The following is a 23816-nucleotide window of genomic DNA, read 5'->3' on the forward strand; positions in this document are numbered from 1 at the left end:
AATCGAGTATCTTTAGTGGAAACGGTAACTCGAAGGACGAAAACTCTATGAACGACGCAATTGATGAATTGGTGAATCTAGTCGGCTTGGAAGATGTCAAGGCATCAATATCAACCATCGGAATCCTTAAGTATTAGGATACCGATCTGAGGAAGGAACGGTTCGACATTGTTTTCCAAGGGGGTAAAGTGCAAAAGATGGAAGAAAGAGAATAGTCAGCGGCCGGAGAAGCTACATACATACATATGTAGAATAGTGTGTGTGGTACTGCGAGAGGTAAAACTACATAGTAGCATTGATCACAAACTAAAACTAAACATATAAAGGTATGACAGTAGACATTTATGAGTGGTAGATAATATATGCCCAGCACTATCGATCAGAATAAGAGAGAAGACATATTACAAATATTGGAGGTCTATCGACGTGATAGGTGTATAGCATTAGGGGAGAATACGGGTCTAGCTAGAGAGATGACAAGAACTGGTCTGAAATCGGAGGAAGAGGAAAAAGATTTTCGTTTGTTGTTAGTTAGGACTGAGGCAGGTGAGTACGATAACCGGATCTATAAGGTTGCACGAATAATCAATTAATCGATTCATTCTATAATATCATCTCATATATATCAACCCAGGTAAAAATAATCAAACAAAAACAGATGTCGAGTGATAAGGCATGACCACACATAAAGGCTTCAAACTAGAACTCGATTTCATCCTCGCATGACCTTAATTTCAATCTTCCATTCTAGGCCTTTGTGTGGAATTGAGAGTTCCAGGAGGTGTTTTTTATGTGCTCATGGCCAGCACACCCTGAAAAAAATACCAGCCCAAAAACTTAACCAACATACTTGTTCATTTTCAATTTTCACGCTCCGTATTTCCCCGCTTTAACTTTTGGAAAAAAAAAATGGTTTACCACATATCTGTAGCTATCGACTAGGGATGATATAAAATGACAGAATTAGAAGAACCTCAACTACACATGTAGTGTATTCCCCCGATTACCCTCTTCTACGCTTATTGACGCCTCTCTATCCCTTCTCTCTGAATTTAAGCCCGCTTTTATTATTAATACATCGTAATACTCTGTGGTACCGTTGCGTCATATAGTGCAACGTTAGAAACAACAGCTACTTCCACCCAAAAATAAGTCAAGAATACATGCAGAAATGCGGCTAGGATCTGGGCTCCAGAAAAATCTCCATCGCTCAAGAATGGCACGACATACACCCGCTCCAGACTTTGGGATGTACCCTGCTGCTGGAATTTCCAATGAAGGTCCCCGTGTTTGCATTTGATGGTAGATTCGAGTATATTCTGCACCTTAAATCCCAAGGACAACATAACTATGTCAGAGAAAAGCTTAGAGGAGGCTATCATTGCCCATATGAGTTCTAGACCCTCCCTGGAAGCGATAATCTGGCGAAGTGAAGAGGTCGCTAAGTAGGTAATCTTTATATCTTCAACTATGGATAACGCTTGGGTTCTCATCTTGATATGCTGGAGTTTGTTGCAGAGGGTCATGGCGTAGTATAGTTGTTCAATTTGTTGGTCTTTGGTGCCCCTCTGCCAATCTTGAAGCATCAGAGGGGGAAATATGTATCCGAGGAGGTTACGATCCGATTGAAGGTCGATATGCCTGAAAATTTGATAGATGTCGTAGAGAAGCCTTTCTGTTGGCGAAAAGAAAAAGCCGTCGGGCCGAAACTCCAGAACGGCTTGTTTCATAAGCTTCATAACTGATTCATCCATACGAAGCTTCCCGAGTGCAAATGGGTAGTGATGTGCATAATTATCGAACTCTTTCGGGTCCATGTATCTTCTATCAAATTCGATACAAGCGGTGAAATCAAGCCCTCGACTAACTGCTAATTCCCTCTCCACGATCAAGCGGAACAGACCAAGAGATAGGTCCCAAACTTGTAGTTTATTGGCTTTTCTTATAGCGTCGTTCGATATTTCTACGCCACGGAGAAATTCGGGTAGAAAGTCCGAGTTCGATATACCGGATGATCCATTCTCGTCAGCTGCGGTATAAACGGCATAGGGCCTATCTGCCTTCTTTGGCCATAAAATTCTCATAATATCTTCGTCCTCCTCATCTTCTGACAACACATGGTCAGATATGACTTTTGTGGGCTGGACGTCATCTCTCTGGACTTTGGGTATATCAGAACTGGTATCAGAGCCCCCTAAAAATAATGCACGGCCATCATGCAGGCTCAGGCAGCTTATAGAATGCCAAGCTCGTGGCTCAAGGCTGCAAGCTTCGAATTTTATGTCAAGGTTTCGATAGTACTCGTGTAGATGGTTGGGTATATGATTCGTGATTGCACTCCTCCTTCTGTATTCCACAACACAACCGTCAGAACCGGCTCTGAACTGCAGCCAGCCCAGAGGCCCAGACCATAGTGTTGGAAGAGTTAGGGGCATCTGGAAATTTGGGTTATTCTCAGGTGAATTAAAGCTGAGCATCGAACAAATTGCCACCAAGTCTATTCCCTTCCATCGCATCGGAACAATCCCATCCACAAGCTTGGGCTCGGGTTGCATCTCATAGAGTCTGGTGCACCTGGGGGTCACTCCTAATGCCTGAGTGAAGTTAACCCATCCAGCATCTGCTAAGGCATAATTGCCGGCCTCAAGATGGGAAACGGTATTTTTTGTATCGTGTTTAATATATATATCGGGAAGACCAATCGTGTTCGGTTGAAAGCCGTTCATGAGAAGCATGGGTACGGTGATCGTTGGTGTGGAGATTTGCGTTTGCATTTTGAGCAATGATGGCTTCATCACCGTATCTTTCCACCCACCAAGACTTTTCTCCGAAATCCCCAAGCGATAAAGTTGACGTCGTGAAAGTATCTGCAAGGCCGCCACGTACGCAGTGATGAGAGTGATCAAACTCACGGCGGTTGCTACCAGAGAGCAAGCGGCTGAGATCAAATCGGTTGCTGAACTCGAGCTTGAGCCATTGGAGGTCATCGTAGGAATTGCTCTTTCAGTGAGGCAACTAAAACAAACAGTACTGTATCTCTAGGGCCGGGCCTATAAATTAGTTCCATCATAAATACATCTCCTAGATCACGTGAAAGAATGCCAACCGTATTGATTCGAGAGCTCGAGCGCTGCAGACCTTCAAGATGTACGTACAATTATTGATCTGATTGATATATTTTGTTCCACTCAAACTGTATAGGGGACGTTATGATCTTCGAGGGTATATAATGTAATGTGCTGATAGTAAACTGGGGAAGTACGTATCCCCTTCAATCAATTTCCAGTGCCCAATATATACCCCCCAAATAATAGGCCCAAAGAGGCTAGCTTTTCTACTATACTAACCTCTTTTGGAATGTTACCACTTCACAACACACGCATAATGTTGTAGGACGGCAAAAGGGGCTAATATTAGTTATTATTTGGGAAGTAGTTATTTGATCATCTATTATCGAAAATTCCGGTTTCTACAATAAGCCTGCCTGGAATTCAGAGTATTCACCAGTCATATACACGTATATGCTTTTTTATAATACGGGCATGTAGAGAGAATATCCGTTTGATTAGAGCCTATTTACTAACCGTTAATTCTGACAATTGGCGCTTCGCCACTCTCCAAAGCGGCATCCACAAGTGTCATTTTGCGGCTTGCGCATTTCATATCCCTATGGAGGGGAAGTGTCAATTTTGCATTTTGCAACCGTCAATTTCGAAGTGTCAATTGTCAAAAATGACACTTAGTAAATACGCTCTATTGCAGACTATCCCTTAAGCCGTCAGGACCGATTTCAATCCTGTTACTCAAACCCAATACGGAAGTCGTGATATAACATCGCAGAGAAGTGATCATAGCTCCTCACACTATTTCTTATCGTTAAACCGTGATAGATCACCTCATCATGATCACTTCTCTGCGATGTTATATCACGACTTCCGTATTGGGTTTGAGTAACAGGATTGAAATCGGTCCTGACGGCTTAAGGGATAGTGCAATAGAGAGCTCTTATATAATGATATACCGGACAAAGCTCCCAGGCTCGGTGATGTATTTGACTTGCTGATAAACATGGATTTAGATATGTATAGAGCGAACCAATTGGCCAAACTTAGATAGGCAACTTTATACAATTTCACAGGCAACCCCTCTGTCTTCGACATTCGGGGCACTCTCGAGCTCCGTCATCTTATCCCTCGAAAAATATTGGCTAGGTGCTTACCCATGACCGATCGCGACAAACGGCGCAAAGGCAGCGTATATACACCACCTCTCCGCCATCTTACCCCTCGACCCAGACCTATCCATGGTGCAAACTAGGTGATGTATATATATACACCATCCTTCCGCCATACTACCCCTCTCCAAGCACTTACCTAGACCGATTCACGTAATTGTGCTAGGGCGCTATCAATCCCTATAGCTACATGTAACGATGGTAAAGTGAAGCTTATAATTAAGCTCGTTCACGAGAACCATCGACATTATATTATACACATACAGTTCTACGTAACCCAGACAGTGGACCGAAATAATGGACTTTTTCGGCTTCTTCAACTTACTATAGCTAATGTAAACTGAAAACCCCGTTTATATATCACAACAGTCCCACTGGACAGCTGCAAGCTGCCACTTGTCTCTTAGATGATCCTATGCGAAACCCTTGAAACGCATCCTATTGTAAGCGGAAACTCAAACTTCAGTGTAGTTATAGTTCTAGGGAGATGCAATACATACATAATCATGGTATATCACTCTGAGAATTTGGGAATTGCTTGCCAAGCTTTGTGTAAAGTGCGCCCTCTTCACAGCTCCCAGGGAGGCGGAACCTGCGCATGAAGACTTTATGGAGCAACATTCCTTGCCAAGAAATTCTGGATGTGTACCGCAGCCATAAATAGCCCTTTCGAAGTTTCTTGCTCATAAAAACCGATTCCGATCTTCTCCATTACTTCTGATATTTAGGAGCCAATGATCAGAAAACCACGCCCAGGATTATCCTTGACACCATCTCATTCTTACCCCGCCGCATTCTTACGTTCTATCCGATCTTACTCTTTCCGCCTCCAAGATACGACCTGTCAAGGCGATCAGGATCTGCGCTCACTGCGCATGCTCGATCTCCCTTTCTTTTTGTAGGTTTGTTTACGCGTGTTCGGTAGGCCATTAGAAATTAAGCCGAGGGCCACGGGCACTTCTAGGCGGGAGTTTGACGGCGGTGATACAAGGGTAGAGACAATTCTCATTAAGTTTCGGGATTTGTATGAAACACAGTACGAGTGGTACATCGTTGTTTGCAGGTGGGATGTTGTTTGCTCGTTTGATAGATAGGGTTGGCCGAATTCGCGAAGCTGATCATGAACGTGCGATACGTCTATACTATATTTTTTGATTAGATTTGAAATATAAAGTACCGTGTTACTCTCAATGACGTAGAATTGATTAGATCACATATAGAGAGTTGAATTGAATCCAACCACGCATCCACAGCTTGTACTTAGGCCGGCCTAGCTGTCCTTGCAAGACTTCAAAAACAAACAACCTGGCCCGCGCCGTAAGAGCTGATCTGATTAGGTGATTGTTCTAGCCACTTGTCAGCAATTAAACTAGCTGCGATATATATACATATATCCTTGCGATAAAATCACTTCCACAATCCATCTATTTCACAACATCCTCCATCTCTGCGCAGGAATTGGCTCTTCGAATCACCTCTCCCCACTGGATATCGTTGCGCCACAACCAGACCAAACCCCACGCCCCCCAACGCCACACCTTAAATCCCCTAGAAGCGGCCCCCAATTAAGTTTGCACCCATCTCCCCCCCCCCCCCCCCCGAAAGTGCAAAAAATCGCGTCTCCCTGCAAAAGCCAAAAATAAAGAAAAAGCCAATGGCCACGACCAACAGCACAAGAACCCACCAACAGCGTTCGGCGCGCAAGCCTACGCGCGAGCCGGTTGTGGAGATCCCCGACAGTGACGAGGAAGATGGCAGCGACGGAGAGGTGGAAGAGGAGAGCTCTCGAGGGGCCTCAACCACCGCGCTGGTGGGGGGAAACGCGGGGCAACAACAGCTGGCCCTATCCGAAGATGAACAGGAGGAGGAGCAGGAGCAGGAACAAGAGGAGGAGGACGACGATGACGAGGGCGATATGTGGGAAAACGAGTCCCTCCTCCGAGACGTTGTCGGGGACGGTAGTTCTCCGGTGATCTTTGAGCCCCGTGAGTGCTACCTTACCTTACCTACATAATCTACTTCCTACTGCATTGCTTGCGCTTACTTGCGCTTGCTTCGCGTTTCCCTCCTCCTCCTTCTCCTCCTCCGCCGCTGCCAGCTAGCAACCAGTGAGGGAACTAATTGCTCCCGCGACTACTATTAGATGAAGACGCGTTTTCAGCAGAGGAAGCAAAGGAGCTTCGACAGCTCCTACGGCGAGTCGGGGAACAGAAATTCTTGGAACAGACAGTAATGAGCAAGAGTGGAGCTATCACTGCGAAAAAGCTCATCACAGCTTTTGGGATCAGGCCGGTGCGGAATTTCCCGTCTCTCCACCGGTTCATGCGATTTTCTTCATAGGGTAGAGAGGCTAACACGATGTTTGTTTGATTTACAGCCAGAATTCCTAGAAGGCTCGCCCGACCATGTGTACTACAGGTTTCTACAGATCGGTATTGCGCGGGAGCTGGTGAAACGGACAAAGCTACCACAGTACAACACTCCCGAGGATGTCAAGAAGCTTCTTCTTGAGTCAAAGAACATAATAGTTCTCACTGGCGCAGGTGTAAGAGCTCCCCTCCCTCCCGTCAAAGCTCACATCACTGACGCATTTCAGATCTCAACATCTCTCGGCATCCCCGACTTTCGCTCCAAAGAAACCGGTCTCTACTCCCGTCTTGCCTCTCTTGGTCTCTCAGATCCACAAGAAGTATTTGACCTCGCTGTCTTCAATGATGACCCCACGTTAGTGCTCCTCTCTCCCTAGCTACTCTACCTCTAACCCCCCACATAGGATATTCTACTCCGTCGCCAAAGACATTCTCCCCACCACCGAGAAGTTCTCCCCTACACACGCCTTCATCGAGCTATTACAGCGCAAAAACAAGCTACTCACCCAATACACACAAAACATCGACAACCTCGAAACGCTCGCCGGCATCCACCCCTCCAAGCTGATCCAATGCCACGGCAGCTTTGCGACCGCCTCATGCATCAAATGCCGCACGCGCGTCCCCGGGACCACCATCTTCCCCGACCTCCGCGCTGGCAAGGTCGCGCGTTGCGAGGCCTGCCTCCTTGCCAACAAGACTGCTACAGCAGGCAGGAAACGCAAGCGCGGGCGGAGCGGCGATACCTGGAAGAAGAAGCGGTACAGCGAGGACTCGAGCGCCGAGGAGGAGGAGTTCGAGTTCCGCGAGGCCGGCGTCATGAAGCCGGATATAACCTTCTTTGGGGAGATGCTGCCCGACACGTTCTACAAGCGTCTCATGGAGCAGGACCGTGAAAAGTGTGATCTCCTGATCTGCATCGGCACCAGTCTTAAGGTCGCGCCCGTGAGTGAGATCATCGGGTTGTTGCCTGAGCATGTGCCGCAGATCTATATCTCAAAGACGGTAATACCCTTCCCCCTCCCCCTTTTTTTTTCTTTCCGCGAGCACAGAGCGCAGAGCACATTTACTAACAGAAATAGCCGGTAACCCACGTCGAGTTCGACATCGACTTTCTAGGCTCATGCGACGACGTAGTAGTCGAGCTCTGCCGCCTCGTCGGCTGGGAGCTGAAGCACGAGATGATACCCGAGGACCTGAAGGTCGACATGGTCCTCGAGGAGGGGTACCCGAGCCGGTACATCTGCACCCGGAATGAAGAGCAAGAGCAGGACGAGGTCTCCTAAACATGTATCGGCGTTGATTTTGCTTTGGCATTGGCTTTGGGTTCTTTTATTTTTTTTTTCTCTTCAATACAATTTCCACCCTCACCACACTACCCACCACCCACGTCTTTTTTTAATCCTCTTTTTTTTCCCTGCTTTTTTTTCTTTGTCATCTATTTTTTTTCTATCCATGCCCCTTATATGTGTATTTTTTTTGTTTATCCTTTTTTTCTTTCGTTTTGTTTAGCTTGGGGGTACGTAATTGCGGTGATGAAATAGAGTCATGTCACGTGTATACGGAGGGAAGTTAGGTTGGCGGCGGGGACGGGGGCGGGGGGCGGGGGGCGGGGGAGGTTGCAGCATATCATAGTACCGTTCGTGCCATTGGGGGGGGTTCAATTAGTTTCGTCACATGCGGGATTCGCCATGCAAGAAAGAGGGTTACGGTCGATTAGCCATACATATAAATAGGGAACGCATAAAAGATAAAAAGAGCGAATCATTGGCACCGCCTACAATCCTAATCCTACCCAGCCTACCATATCATCCCCTCCTCAAAAAACCATCCTCTCCACCACCCTCTTAACAACCCCATAACACCCGCCAAACACCCTCTGCACACACCCGCCCCCCTCACGCTCCAACACACCCCGCCACACCCCCGTCCCGCTAAACACAACCACCACCCGCCCCGCCCGCTGCAGATAAAACACCACGAGCTGGTCCTCCATGTAGATATTACTCAGACCCGCCTCCACCCCCGCCTCCTCGCCCCCCTCCCCCTCATCAATGGCAAAGCCGGTAAACTGAACCGCCGGCACGCCATTCACACCGCGAAACACGTCCAGCACAGCTGTATCAATTGACGGCGCGACCGACTCGAGATACGGGTGCAGGTAGCCCTGCTGGAAGTATTTCGTCGTGAGACCTATCGAACCGGCGAATGTCAATGATCAGAAACGCGCGAGTGATACACTGTGATGCAACATACCGTCCTGCGTCTGTTTTATAAGCTCGCGCCGGCGGCGCCAGGCTGCTTTGAAAGTGTTCTGCATCTGCTGCATCATCTCCTCCTCACCGCCACTTCCCTCGCCAACACCGCTTTCCCACGCAGCATGCACAAGGCGCGCGAAAGCGACGGATTCAGTCGTAACAGGCATCATCTCGTCGCACCGTCCATAACGGAAGTCGCGCAGCAGGACGGGCTGCCAGATGGGTGGTATGGTGCCTGTGGGGGAGATATTGATGAGGGTGGCCTGGAGGGCGAGGTTGAGGAGCGTGTCTGTCAGGCGCGGTGAGGGCGGGGGCGGGAGGATGAGTGCCTTTACGGTGCGGGGGATGGGCTCTACGACGGCTGGTGGGAGCTGGGGAAGGGTCGGGGGTGGGAGAATATGGATTCTGATGGGAGCGGGGGGAGTGAGTGGGGAGGTGGGCGTGCTGGTGGGCGTGGCGGCGATGTTCGCGAGGAGGGTTGCGAGCTCCATTGCGGGGCCGCAGTCGGAGGGGGCGTGGTCGAAGGAGAGGCTCGTTGTACCTATAAACCATATAAATTCAGCACGATCCCACAGCATAGACCCCAGGCTCATCTACCATCCGAATACGACACCACCGTCAGCGTCTGGTCCGCAAACCTATTCTCGCTCCCCCCACCCGTCCTCACACCATCCAGCCTCTCCGCCCACCCCTCTTCCGCAACCCCCTCCTCCAACGCAACACTCACAAGACTCCCATACAGCACCCCCAGCGCACCCTCGTTCCCCGCAACCGCAGCATACGCCGCCCTCTGCACGCACCACCCCGCCCGATCCAGCCGCCATGACACCGCCGCCAGCGACGGCCCCGCCCGCGCCTCAACAGGGCTCTCCAGCACCTCTTGAAGCTGCGCATCAATAGCATCCACCGAGAAGACAACCCCCTCACTATCCACGAGCTCGACCCGCCACGGGCATCCCCGGTGCCACACTACCGCGTGCCGCGCCAGCGCCGGGTCTACGTACTGCAGCGCACATGTCTCCGCGGTTATTGGGACGCGGAAGGCGGTGCAGAGGCCACGCAGCTGCCATTCGAGGCGTTGCTGGGCGGTGTTGTAGACGCCGCTGCCGCCGGGGAGGATGTATTCCTTTGTCCAGACGGCAACGGCGCGGAGGAGGGCGGCGACCTTGTGCGTGCGGGTTGTGAGGGGGGGTGGGAGGGTGAGGAGGAGGGTGAGGCGGGTGCTGGTTGGGACGGGCCAGCGGGTGGAGAGGAGGATCTCGAGGAACCAGTGGGTGGACCAGTTGGTGGTGGTGGATTGGAGGGTGTTGAGGAGGCTTTGGGTTTGTGTGGGGGTGAGGACGGGGTGCTGGAGGGAGGTGTGGTAAGATTTGAGGAGGTCGGCGGGGAGGAGGGCGCCCGCGGTGGCGCCGAGGCGGGTGAGGAGGAGGGGGATATTGGGGATGGGAAGTGGCGGGCGAGGGTCCGGTGGGGGGGTGACGGCGTAGTTGCTCATCTTAGCTGTGAGCTGAGTAGATATTTTTCTATAAGTCTATGAGAGATGAGATATTAGAGACCAGCGCCATACTAATCAATAAGTACAGGTTAACCAACGGATATTTAACAGCTATTTAGCTATTGAGCGCGAGAGGCCCCGCAGTAGCTATCCTCCCCTCGGAGCCCGCCGCCTCAATCCCGAGTGAGTCAAAAGCTGCACTTTTTTCCCTCTATTCCCTACTTTCCCCTCTCCGATGTAGATTTGGAAACATTCCCCGTTTGGAAGGAGCACCGTATCCAATCCCTGCGTAGATTCATCTAGGGAAGCTTGGCCCCGGGTTTATAAATAGTCCGTAAATTAAAGCTAGGTGCTGTATTATATGCGTATCATCATTTCACCATCAATTGTTCCGCATCCCACTTGATTGGGCAAATAAATATCCGATAGCTAACGAACATGATCTGCCGTATTAAAGGCGGATCATGGGTGATCACTCGGCCCAATCACATGCTGCTGGAGGCCGTTGCCAAGTCCCGTTCTACTATTGCTAAACATGCGGGTGAGCCAAGAAGAGCACTTGACTCGCTCTCTCACGGGCCACGTTCCGGCCAGCATATGGTGCCCGTCGTGCGTGGTGAGTATGAGGGTGAGTATATATAAGGATGCTGGGCAATTCGAGATGCGGAGAATCGATGGGACCCAATAGATACATCTTGCTTGGCGCCGTGGTGTTTCAAGTGAGGCCTCTCTTCCGGCTGTATATAGATCTACTCGTTAGTAATAGCAAGCAGTTGATGAAACATCTCCACGAAACAGAAGGGAGGGAATTTGGCCCAAAAGTCACAAGTGGAAAAGAGGAGATTTTGCCCACTGTACGGAAGGTAGGAAGTGACCATCGCGCCAAGACCAGGTATCAGCATGGCTAGACTAACAGAGATATGGCGTAGGTATATGGGCGGATAGCCGGGCGGGAAGTAAGACTTCCTTCCTCTCCCATGGCCATGCATTGGCGGTGCAGATGAGAGGTAGATCAAATGGCCAAAACTTGGAGTGATCCTCCAGAGGTGTGGCGCAGGCCGTACGGCGATAGTTGAGGTGGCCAGTGCCATATGGGTCAGCTTTATCGGATCCTTTATCGATAAAGATATAGGCGAATCCCCAGCTCCATAGATGTCGTATCTCGAAGAACTCGAGTAAGAAGATACATGTAGTACTGGCTATGGTCGCTCCCCAGCGACGGAAAGAACGAGAGACGACGTATACCCACGGAAAAATACTAAGTAGTTGAATGTTGTCCAGACAGAACTAGTAGCCAAGTAAATATACTAATATACCAAGTCAACGAGAGCACACGTTACTTTTCCAATGAACACAGTACTAGGTACATCACTGTACTACTCAAAACACCGCCCGGCCCCAGGCCTTGGAGTACGGAATATCACATCAACTCCTGAACAAAAGGCAGTCGCTCCCATAAGCAGAACCCGATACCAAACTTCCCACTAGCACGATGGACACCCAGGGGAGTATTACTATAACGAGCACTGGTACTGCCATCCAGAAGGTCTCATCCCCTCTTGCACGGTCTTGGCGTCGATTATCTCGCATTATCATCTACACTAGTATCATACAATTAATGAAATAATCAATCAATCAATCTGCATTAGTATCTTCCTTCGTACAATCTACATTTGTAGGAGTTCTTACTGCCAAATACGCCCCAACGAACTCTCTCCATTAGTAGATTTTCGTCACTACGAAACCCTGCTGCTTGCCAAGTACCCAGCCCCTGAAAGCTGCACGCAAACCCCGCCATCACATGACTCCGTGGCGCAACGGTAGCGCGTTCGACTCCAGATCGAAAGGCTGCGTGTTCAAATCACGTCGGGGTCAGTTGACGAATTTTACTAATGTGGTCCATCCATTTGGAGCATGTGAGTAGTGCTTCTTTGAATATCATTTTTGCTGGGCTTGGACACAGGGGGGATTCAAGTTTCTGTTTGTTTTATTTGATTGCTGTGCCTTTTGAGAAGGAGTCTATCTAGGCGGTCGTCACTATCTATGTCTATGGGATTATTGTGCTCTAAAAGTCTTCTTTAAAAGCTTTGGGCCCTTTCATAGCCTAAAACTACTACTACTCCATGAATCAGCCCGTCCAGGAGTGTGATCATGTCTCTAGAGATTCAATATACTTTCTGCCGCTACTTTAAAGTCAATGCTACTCGGACAGGTCCGACTCTTTTAGAAATTATGGACCCAAGTGCCGGACCAAACGGCTGGACTTTGTCCCGTACGCAGACAGGATAGCATACTAATTAAGCGTCTACATATGGCTGCCCATATTAGTAAAAAGCAGTCAGTTTAAACCAATAGGTCCATATCGCTGTTTCAACTCGAGTCCCCCCAAAGCAGCGATCAGCATTAGCTCTCAAGCCTAGCTGTGAGCCGTATCGTGCTCGCACCGGCCGGCCGGCTGGGCTGTCCAGAAGTGGCTGTATGTAGAATCTATAGCCAGAAGCGGGCTAATTCTTCAAATTGTTGGTTTCTAGGCTTGCAATTGGAGTGTAGATCGGCCCAGGTGTAGCGGTGATAGGTAGAAATGATCGGTTTACCATAAATTTATAGCAGCAGAGAGTACGTTTGTGAGTGCCTTGGCTCAAATGCGGTCTTAGATTGGTCGAATATACAGCTTCCGGTAGAATAATTGCGAAAGTGGGTTTTCCGTGACCCGATAGTCCTATTGGCCTTGAAAGGTTTTTGCTGCGAGCACATACCAACAAACCTACTCTTTTAGTTCTCGCTTTCGCAATGATTCTACCAGAAACTATATATAGCTTCGATCCTCAACCCGTTGAATTGGGCCGTTTTTGGTACCAAGATGTAGTCCGCATCCTTGATACGCATGTAGTGCACCATCCAGGTAAGGCATCTCATTAAGACCCTGATCATGCCACCAAGAACCAAAGCCAACAAAACAAAGCCCTAAATCACAACTCCAAGGGCCAGGCTGACCCAAAAAATAGTCACTGACGCAAGATAAAGTTCCGATCCCCAACCGTAGAACTGCACCCTCCTATCAACCCAGCGCAGCACCCATCTCCACCTCAGTGGTTCGATTCGATTAGCATATGTATCCCAGGGCCAATTCTGGGTTCACAATTTCCATAACAGTGGTCGTACCACCGGCATGAACAGGTACCACCGTATCCACCAGACCATATACCCTGCCGGAGAGTTACGGGTACCTTCATAAGGGGGTTATATTCGTCCTTCCTTCCTTTCTCGGTATCTTTCTCATCTAATAAGCCCTCCCGCAAATGTACCCCTTCGCAAACCTTATCTCTCCATAAGCTTGCCCGGGTCAGTTGATTTATCCCCACTGCCATGGTACACCCGAACATACCCGCCATTCCGTCCACCCACCCACGCCACACCACGCCCTTTTCACAGGTCCCGATAAAACGGCACAAAATGTGACCACAGGACCCGAGACTTACAACCGGGATTTGTGGAGATAAAACAAGTCAGATATCCAGTCCAACCCTAACCCTTGACAATCTTAGCCATTGTTCACAACCGTTTATTCCGCTCGTGAAGCGGATCTCGCATTGCAGCAAGATGAGGCGGGGATCCTTGCTTTGCGACGAGGTGGTGGTAATGGGCTGGAACTCTTCACCCGCAGCGCTGCAGCGCTGCTCCTAAAGACACCAGATATCAGACTTATCCACTATCTAGAAGGACCGCCAAATTGTCCGGTAATCGATTCAGATACCCACGACCAAGGAAGCCACAACCTATATCCTAGTCCCACTTCTTCGTCTCCTTACTAGGAGCTGGTACTCTACTGCATCTTGGGGCAGCTATCTGCGCAGCTGCTCTTCTGGTGCACCGGACGCTATTTAAGCTCTAGAGCGCCCCATACAATACTCGTACCGCAAAAATTCACTCAAAGCCACCTCTAGCAGCAATAGTACAATCGGACCTGAAAACCCACCTCGGAGCAATACCACTAGCATCTTGGCTCCACTCGGGGAATATCGCACCTCCCTCCGCCTGCCAAAAGCCGAGTGACCATCCATGATTCTAAACCCGACGGGGGCGCTTAGTCACCAACAAACGAAGTAGTGACAAGTCACATTTCCCAATCGTTCCAATAACAACTACCAACATTTAAACGTGGGATAATAGAGCGTTTTAGCTGTGCCAGTTGAACAGAAAGTCGGACAGGTTGGACAGAAATTCTAACTATTTTAGGCAAAGACTTGCAAGGATTCGGCCAATAAGAGGTAAAGGACTTTCTGTCCAAGTGCTCGACTTTCTGTTCAACTAATAGAGTCATTCAGCTGCGCGAGTTGAACAGAAAGTCGAGCACTTGGACAGAAATTCTAGCTGTTTTAGGAAGAGACTTGCAGTCGTTCAACCGATAAGATATGTAGGAATTTTTGTCGAAGTGCTCGACAACTCTTGCTCTGATACTCTTCAGGCACAATATAGTAGGTACTTGCTGTACCAAACGATCATGAACTCTCACGCGCCCCCGCCAGGGTCCATAAGCCTCAATGATCAGCCAATGCAAGCACCCTGCATACAAGAGTGCTCTAGCATGCGCAGCACAGCTACCTAGGCGCCATAACCATTCACTCTAACTAGGTCCAGCACAAGAAAGAAGCACAACGCCCAGGATCAATGTCGACTAAACAGTCACGATGGACGGATACCCCCCTCACACGCCACGGGCTTTTGCGTGCGTTACCGATATCCGGAGCACATTATACATGCTGTGCCCCGGTAACTCAGCTCGGGGCACCAAAACAGGCAGGGCAGGTATAATTCTACACGTAGGTGTGTAAGTGTACATACATGTAAGTACGTACTCTATCTACTTTACTTACACCTTATCCGTGCTGTTCACGAGCGACAATCCACATAACCCGAGAACAAGTGAAAGGGAATGAAAGGTCAGACGAGTTTGAAACATCCTTTTCGCCGCAGGTCTCAAGTCACACAGGCCAGACAGACCCTTAACCGAGAAGAAAGAAGGCTGGGGTGGAGATTGATGGACATAGTACACGTACCATTTCTAACAATTGCGGTGGGGGGGCAAGGTGCAACAAAAGTAGAGCACACATGTACACGTAGGGCAGGAAGGCATTTCACCCATCGCCTCCCAGTAGGGCAACTCTGGGTGGCGTTTCAGTCTTCGACATTCAACCTCAATCGCACCACAAATATGGTGAACCACTGGATAGAAGTAAATATTCTCTACCACCGCCGCCGCCGCTGCTGCTGCAGTGAAAGGCCCTGATCAATCCACAATGGCCAGCTCGAATAAAAAGAAAATCTCCAATTATGTATGCATGTAGCTCATTCACTCCGCCACTCTCGTGACATATCATCACTGCCTGTGTTGTCAGTAAGGCAGGCTCCCATTGCCCTAACCACCGGGATACTCTACCTAGAAGGCATGGCCAGGGCCTCGGAGCACTTCTTTATGTAGAAGTAGCCTGCAAGGGCGTTCTGCCCCATAAGCGAAGAAGAAAGTAAAAGAAGCAAAAAACTGGTCCGCGTACCCCCCGACGTATGTAAGATCAAAAGGCCTAAGAACCGATGATGGGTTTTTTTAACAAGTAATGTAGGTATGCGATCGAGATTTCAACTTTAAGACTTTGTTTTGGTGTGTTATTTTCTTTGCTGATTGACATGATAGGCGAGATTCGAGATCAATGGCTTCTTTTTTTTCCCTGCATACATATAGAGTACACATTCTAGACATCATGTGCTGAGTGAGAACTAGAGTGTGTTCAGTTATGGCCATGTAGAGTGGAGTATCTCCTTTTGCGGCGTAGATTAGCTGCTCAATAGCTTCCGAAACGAAGGGAGGATTGGTGCAATTCCATCAACGACATCTTCCGTTAATTCTCCTTCCGCATTGCTACTTGGAAATTATGAATCGAATGGGGTTGGGATTGATGGTTCCCCGTCGACTGTCGACGTGCCCGGGTACATACGGCGCAGTACTAGAGGCAACCCTAGAATACTCAATTAGCACTTCCACTCGCCCGCATCTCATCGAGGTACCTTCATCTCGCCTACAATCGTGATTCCTATAACCACGTCAGTTCTCTTGCTTGAAAAATTTGCTTGTTGCGATTTGCATCACTACATACCCCACGCTCGTCATCCAAGAAAGGGGAAAAAAGAACAGGAGAAAACAGGAAAATTGCGAACCGGCCTGGTGCGACCCCACATCCAAAAGTAATTGCCGATCGTTGGGATATTATTCATTCTGTTCACGAGTGACATCGAATAGAGTAACTCGTAATTCCTAGTCCTAGTCAGTGCCAACGTGTCTGCGATGTTCGTCCCCGCGGACGGGAGATGGGCGTGCGGTATGAGGTCCGATCGAGATCTCAGATCAGGGAGTACAAACCAACCTATCTCAGCCTGGTACCGGTAAGTGGCTCTCCGAGGCGAAGTCTTTTTTTTCTTGTGTTGACAGGCCCTGCATAAGATTGTCTGATTTATCTACCCGCACGAGCCCCCTCAATACTTTCCCCACGAACCAGTGGGGCATGCAGATTAAGATGACATGCCAAGATCTTTTCTTCCTTCTTCTTTTAAAATGCTGTCCGATATAGCGTCCCTCCACTTGAATATAATAATTGTTCAATTAACAAAAGCAAGCGACGAAGCCACCGGCTATTATTGCATTCTATTGTTTGGATAACGTCCGGCACGTACACGCATGTTCAACACCACGTGGATTAACTGCCGAGGCCCCGGTATTCTTCACCGCAACCCTCATAGGAAGAAATAAATCATTCATCGTATAGATGAGGCCTGATCATTTCGAGTTGTTCGCTTTGAAAATTTCCTCGGACTCTCGTCTCAATTCATATAGGGAGCTAGACATCTGCAGTCATCATTAATGGAATCCAGCACTCGAGGTAGGTCTGTCCGACATCACACATAACGAGTGACACTTATTTATGTGAAACCAAGCAGACAGACCTTTGATACCCTGTGTGACTTTTTTATTCCCACGCTCATAACTAACCAATCTGCCGCGTCGGGGATGAGGGCTTGATTTGACGTCCAGCTGTAGCTTTCGGCAGTCGTGGTTACCCGGAGCGAGTGATAGTATGTGAATAATCTCGCCTGAACGTAAATTTATAAACCTTGAACGAGTTGCAATTGCGTTATAAGACGTGTATACGTTCTCATTGGCTGGAAGAAAATTGCCACTTCCTTCATTCCGGGATTTGGAAAGGCTTCTCTAAAGTCAAGACCAGTTAATTTCCCGGGAAGAAGGTTTATCAAACCGAGATTATGCCCGCGTAATGAAACGTAGCGAGCGAGAATTTTATTCCTCATCCATGTTCCCGACCTTACGATGCAAACATCAGGCGATAAGTGGGCATGAAAAGCCAACCCAGTGCTTAGTGAACCGATAGTAATCCAGGATCATGGGATAGAGCGTATTTAATCTGGTGTACTGGACTAACAACCGGCGAGATCGCTGAGACACCACTCTCTGAGAAATCTATCGACAAGGATATTAACCTGAGTCTGCATTTCTGCACTTTTTCCTAGCTTTATGCTTGTTTCTGGCTGTTTGTTTGAAAGAGATAATATTTGGTTGGCGGTTTCGACCGGATCGGACGCAGGGAACCGGCGTGGTTATATGCAGGATGCAGGTTAGAGGAAGAAGAGACGGAATGGCTACGATACGTTATGTAAAGAAAGCCAAAAGCCGAAGGGTCGATTGTGGACTCAGCGGCTATGTCTCGCCTCAGGTAAATTCCCATGGCAACATCAAATTTGGCTATCCCCAAGCCCGTCGATGATTATTTGCGGGACAAACGCCACGGGTCGTCTACTCTAGTCGTAGGATTAAGGGCATATGTAATTGGCAAGGAGCGCACTAGCACTAGCCACTATCTTGGCCCCTACGCAGAGAGTCTCCATCTTTTTAACGGCCGGTTATGGGATGAAAGTTGCACTTAGACTTCAAGCCGCTGGATCCGCTCAGCCTCTCAATTGGATCAGCTAGAGACTTTGATCTACCGTTAATCATTAAAAGAACAGCCCAGGTTCAGTTCAGATACAGGCCAGACCCGTGCAGAAATGGGGCGTATCCTGTCAAGTGATCCTGCCTGATTGGTTGCGATAGTGACGTTCTCTGTGTATTGCCATTACCTATCGCACCAAATTTACTTAGTTTGGGAAGACTGGTTTGCGATGACTCCTTTGCCCTGTAATTTTGAATTAAAACCGGGCTCTTATTTCGAGATTTAACGATAATCAAACTGCCACAAAGTCTTATCAGCTCTCAGGAATATCAATAATATCATGTGTTCATGCGCAATTGCCTTACAATATGGGAGTGAAAAGTGCTAGGGCGGGAATAAAAAAGGTCCAGAAGACCACCGGAGCAGAAAAGCCAGGTCCAGAACATTTCTGGCTATGCTTTTTCTTTCTTCTAGCTGACCTGCAGGCCGGCCTCCGCAGTTGCGACAAAAGACACACAGTCGAGAACCGAGGATTGCCGAGTCAGAGCATATGTGCTATAGCCTATCCCTACGATAAGGATATAGCACTTTGGCCCTAGCCGGTATCTATAAGGAGAGTCATTTGTAACTGAAAAAGCCTGTATGGTGAATATTAGAGCCATCAGTCAGTAGGTACATGAACATACATACATGGCGATGATGATGAAGTTCAAGTGATTAAGGACGAGGATGAGGATGAGGACGAAGAAATTATATTTCAACTCAAGTAGCTAGCTGTATCGTGATGACGTTGCCGAAAGTCAATTTAAACGTTGTTCATGTAATTCTATGTACAACTTCCTACATAAAGTTTCTAAACAGTTTTTGCCCCCAAAAAGCGATATTTAAACCCAATAAAAAATTCCTTTAAATTTACCAATAACAGGAATTCCCCTGACACTCCAAGACTACGACTAGGACCAGGGCCCACGGGTGAGCAACACTCCATACTGCTCTAGTGTTGGTCGGACTAGTCTTAGGCTTAGTCTTATTCTTAGACAGGGATCCCGCTTGTCAGCCCTACACCCACCGCCAAGATGCCTAAGCCATTTCCAGCCACATCTCCAGCCACAGTCCTTCTCCGCACACAAAGCAGCGACCCGATCTCCTCGCAAACCCCCTGCCGCTTCATGGAAACGGCGTGAGCTTTTCACCTGTTCATTCTTTTCTTTCCCCCAGCCCAGACGCCGCCCTTAACTACCCTCGCTGCTCACTAACCCCCACTTGAACTTTCCCGACTATCAATCATTCACGCACGCGGGGTCTGTGGAATTCCCGTTTCCTTTGGGGGCGCTGGGAAAAGCGAAACTGAACGGCCTAGCTGTGGATTAACTACTTACTTACACTTACACTTGCACTTACTTACTTGCCTTGTAGTTATTATACCCACCACCACAAGGCGATATTGTTTTATCCTGTAGCTAGCTTACCCCATATAGATACAGTATATACCTACCTACAGTTATATCATATAAAGAGAAAGAGAGGGAGTTAGCTATATATATAATAGCTAGCTAGGAGGTATATATTCCCACGATGGACGCCGCGCCAGACAGCCTCGATGAGTGGCGAAATCGTCTGTTCCATGTAACGGAGATCATGACACTCTCCGAGGAAGAGTATATCTTAATTCCCACCTCTCCCTCAGACACCCGCTAACCTCTCTTACCACTAGATGGAGCACATACTGGCCCTACGTCGACAATATCTGGTACGCACCCCCTCCTCTCCCCCTCTTCCCATGCACCTTCCCTCCCCTACCCTGCCCCATTAACGCACACTCAGGTCTCACCGCTCTACCCAAAAATCAAAAAAGGGTCCATTCCAAACTCATTACTACGACTGTCGCCTGAAGGGACGTCCCCCAGGCACCCCACAGAACCAGGACCCTAACAAAAAGAAGCGCAAGCGTACAGCGCGCGAGCGCGACCTCTGCGATATGAAAATCAAGGTGATCGAGACGTTTGGTGGGCCAGCCGGGAGGACATTTACGATCGAAAGAGTGAGGAAGGAGGGATTGGCGGGGAGGGTGAGGGTTGGTGATCCTGGGGGTGATGATGTACTGGAAGGTATGGGTATGGGGGGTATGGGAGGCATGGTGCTGGATGGTAGTGGTGGTGCAGGCGACGATGGCGTGGCGGGATCGGAGGTGATAGGCGCTGGGTTAGACCAGTATGGACTTCCGGGAATGCTAGGGGAGGTACATAGGCACTCACTCGAGGAGAGCGATCGAATTAAGAAATGCACGGTGGAGAGGGAGGGGATTAAGAGACAGAAGGAGATGAAGAAGGTGCAGGTGAGTTGCTCTCCTTGTTTTAAGTTGTTTCGTTTGGTTGTTGCCGGGGGTAATGATCGTGGTGCCTGTTCTTCTTGGTCCTGCTTTTTGGGGGTCGGTGGTGATCTTCATACATGTAGAAGCATGGGTTGTACTTCTCAACGTGCTGTACGCCCATCGATCCCATGTGTGCTACTCCTGTCCTATTACGTCATCGGAGTTAGGTCCTTTCCGACTTCCTGTGTTGCTATTTTATTCTGCGGAACTTCCAGCCTGATTTTTCTTGTTGCGCGCGTCTCCTTTTATACATATGTACAGAAACTTAATGTCTTTTCGAATTTTACAATTGCGTATAAACCGCAATCACTTATTTTCTCCATCTCAATTGTCTCGTTCCCGATTTTCTCCGTTTCAAATCTCTTCCTTTCAGATCTTTCCATTTGCGTTTTCTATTACCACTATCATTACCACCTCTCCCGCTTCTATCATCACCCCAACTCGTTTCTTTTCCGCCTACCACAAGAATCTTGAGATGTCTGACCCATCCCCCCCACCTCTGCCCTCCCATGCGGGAAAGGCACCCGGGCAGAGACAGCAGAAGACATACCCCAAGAAAGCGTCCGGCCAGGCCCTGCAGACCGTCAAGCGTCACTCCAAGCCTAATGAGCTTAAGTTGTTTGGTAGCTGCTTCTGGTCAGTTAATAAAATTACCTCCCCCATACTTTCTTTTCGCTCCGAGTTAACCGGTTGGTTGTATAGCCCATTCGTGCAGCGCGTTTGGATCGCCCTTGAAGTCAAAGGCCTCAACTACCAATATATTGAGGTCGACCCATATAAGAAGCCGCAAAGCCTTCTTGATATTAACCCCCGCGGCCTAGTGCCGGCGCTCAAGCACGGCGAGTATGCATATTACTTTCCTCCTCCCATTATCCCTGTGTGGATTTTGCGCAATAGAGCCAGCTCTATTCCTTAGAGCCGTGTTCGATCACGAAGCAGATTGCACAGCTGTATATGTTATTAATAACCCAGAGCTGATATGAGATGTGTGCGAGCAGCTGGGGCTGCTATGAGAGCACCGTACTGCTCGATTATCTGGAGGACCTTGGTGTTGGAACCGCATTGTTGCCCGAGCATCCGCAGCTCAAGGCGACATCAAGACTGTGGGTCGATCATGTAAGGAACCATCCCCCATCAATTGAGGTATGAAAGCGTGGGCCTTACAGCGGATGTGTGAGTAGGTGAACCGCAATATCGTACCCGGCTTCTATCGGTACCTGCAGGCGCAGGAACAACAAAAGCAGGTTGAGCTCGCAGAGGAACTTCGGATCGAGGTGGGTATCAGGGTCCCCTTTCTCTCTTTATATTATCAATTCTACCCATTCCTAGCCCGTGATCGGCATATAAGATACCCCTCACATTACATCGTACGACACCACTCCCAAGAAACAGGAAACCGTGGTTCCAATGATTCAAGCCCTGTTTTCCATACCTTGCTTTCCATTATTACTACTCCTTTCCTTATGTAGAAGTCACCATCACCACTCTTTTCCTTATAGAGAATCCTGCTAACCACGCTTGTCCTCCCGCACCGCAGATCGCAAAGATCGTCGATGCCGCAGACGTAGTTGGGCCTTTCTTTCTCGTAAGTCCTTCGTCCCATCTCCTGGCAACCCCGGGCGCCTGTGATTAGCGGCCGAGGAACTGCTAAAAGTAAAACCAAACCTAACCCTCATCAGGGCCCGTTTATAACCTTTGTCGACGTCTCCATCGCGCCGTGGCTCCTGCGCCTGTCGCGTGTTCTTCACCCATATAAGGGATGGCCATTGGCTCAACCTGGGACGCGCTTGGCCACATGGATTAACGCGCTGGAGGGTAGCGAGGCAGTCGGGAATACCCTGAGTGATCCTGTGCTGTATTTGGAGAACTATGAGAGGTATGCTGGTGAGTCGCCTAATGGCTGAGGTTTGGTTCTGATATAGTTGGTTTGCCGGCGCTGATAAGTGGTGGTGGACAGAGAATCGACCGGATACGAGCCTGGTTGCGAGGGCTGTTAATGCAGGTAGAGGACTGCCGTAGTGGTTGGAGGGGGGTAATTGGGTTTTCTTAATATTCTTATTGGTTTTATTATTGTTGTTGTTTGTTTTGTGAATCTTTCCTTTTGTAATGATCGTTTGATGTCCAACTTGACCAGCTGCAGCAAGCCAACCAGTCGGCCAACCCCTAATGAAACCAAATATGTACCTAGCTATGATTAAAGTTTTTCTTTTTTTTTCTTTTTTTCCCTCCCAAATAATTTAGCAATAGTTAGTTTTCCGCGTATCAAGCGATAAACCTATCAAACGTTGAACCACAGCAGCAAACCCCGCCCGCTTCCCTGATCGTTTCCCGATTTTACCATCCCGCCATTTGCCCATTTCCCCATTTCCAGATCTCATAAGCGTGTGCCAGTGACGGTAAGCTGCATTCACACAATTCCCTTCGCCGGTCGTGATTACTCTGATCGATCTGATACACAACCCCCACCCTCCTGTCCTGTCAGATGTGTCTCTCGCGATCACTCAGTCGCTCTCCCGCTGGCGGGAAATGTTAAAGTAGCTGTCAAGGTAGCTCTGTTTCTCTCCCGGTAGATGGGCGCTTTTTTTTTTTAAGGTTTTTCGATCTGTGATCTGATCTGTACCGAAGATGCGCAACAGCCCGAAAGGTTGCTTGGACCCTCTCTCGACACAAATTGAGGAATGGGCGGATATGATATCGAATAAATCACGTTTTATATATATATATATATATGCTGTGGAATGGGCTTTGCTTGCCTTGCTCGCTGCCAGGGCGCGCTGTGCGTAATGCAAGATCTACCCAATTTAAGATTTATAGGGGCACGAGGCTCGCAGGTTGAAGCAGCAACGATGACGGGAGACATCGTGGCTTTTTCAATTGGGTCGTGGGACGTCCCCGTTACATAACAAATGGCGCGCCTATTAGCCAACGGGCCCATCATGAGTAACAAGAAACAAAGTGTATTTTACCCCACCGGTGTCATTCCTTCGCGCCGGTTCGGTGGGGCGTACTCTATTAGTAGAGTTCTGGTCCTGCCTGTCCCTGAGGAGGTGGCCGACCACTACGGGAGAGAAACAGGCTGTCAAGTAGGGCAGCTG

The 23816-nt window shown here is 48.7% G+C and overlaps 4 protein-coding genes across 4 annotated transcripts; 2 read left to right on the top strand and 2 right to left on the bottom strand.

Moving 5' to 3' along the window:
- Positions 1-1070: 1070 nt before the first annotated feature.
- On the bottom strand, positions 1071-2987 carry H6S33_007475 (uncharacterized protein; the record flags this gene model as incomplete). Its single annotated transcript, XM_044838829.1, has 1 exon — positions 1071-2987. One exon carries the CDS (start codon positions 2985-2987, stop codon positions 1071-1073), a length of 1917 nt encoding a protein of 638 aa, XP_044689011.1.
- Positions 2988-5888: 2901 nt separating this feature from the next.
- Positions 5889-7889, top strand: H6S33_007476 (uncharacterized protein; the record flags this gene model as incomplete). The annotated part of the gene is made up of 6 exons (XM_044838830.1): positions 5889-6219; positions 6378-6526; positions 6612-6779; positions 6831-6958; positions 7008-7608; positions 7686-7889. 6 exons carry the CDS (start codon positions 5889-5891, stop codon positions 7887-7889), a joined length of 1581 nt encoding a protein of 526 aa, XP_044689012.1.
- Positions 7890-8422: 533 nt separating this feature from the next.
- Positions 8423-10356, bottom strand: H6S33_007477 (uncharacterized protein; the record flags this gene model as incomplete). The annotated part of the gene is made up of 3 exons (XM_044838831.1): positions 8423-8796; positions 8860-9402; positions 9459-10356. 3 exons carry the CDS (start codon positions 10354-10356, stop codon positions 8423-8425), a joined length of 1815 nt encoding a protein of 604 aa, XP_044689013.1.
- Positions 10357-19925: 9569 nt separating this feature from the next.
- Positions 19926-22740, top strand: H6S33_007478 (uncharacterized protein; the record flags this gene model as incomplete). The annotated part of the gene is made up of 10 exons (XM_044838832.1): positions 19926-20008; positions 20065-20100; positions 20175-20685; positions 21095-21357; positions 21424-21564; positions 21720-21837; positions 21903-21995; positions 22259-22306; positions 22401-22605; positions 22679-22740. 10 exons carry the CDS (start codon positions 19926-19928, stop codon positions 22738-22740), a joined length of 1560 nt encoding a protein of 519 aa, XP_044689014.1.
- Positions 22741-23816: the final 1076 nt, after the last annotated feature.

This window comes from Morchella sextelata (genome assembly GCF_020137385.1).
Source record: "Morchella sextelata strain SCLS chromosome Unknown scls_23, whole genome shotgun sequence".
Lineage (NCBI taxonomy): Eukaryota > Fungi > Ascomycota > Pezizomycetes > Pezizales > Morchellaceae > Morchella > Morchella sextelata.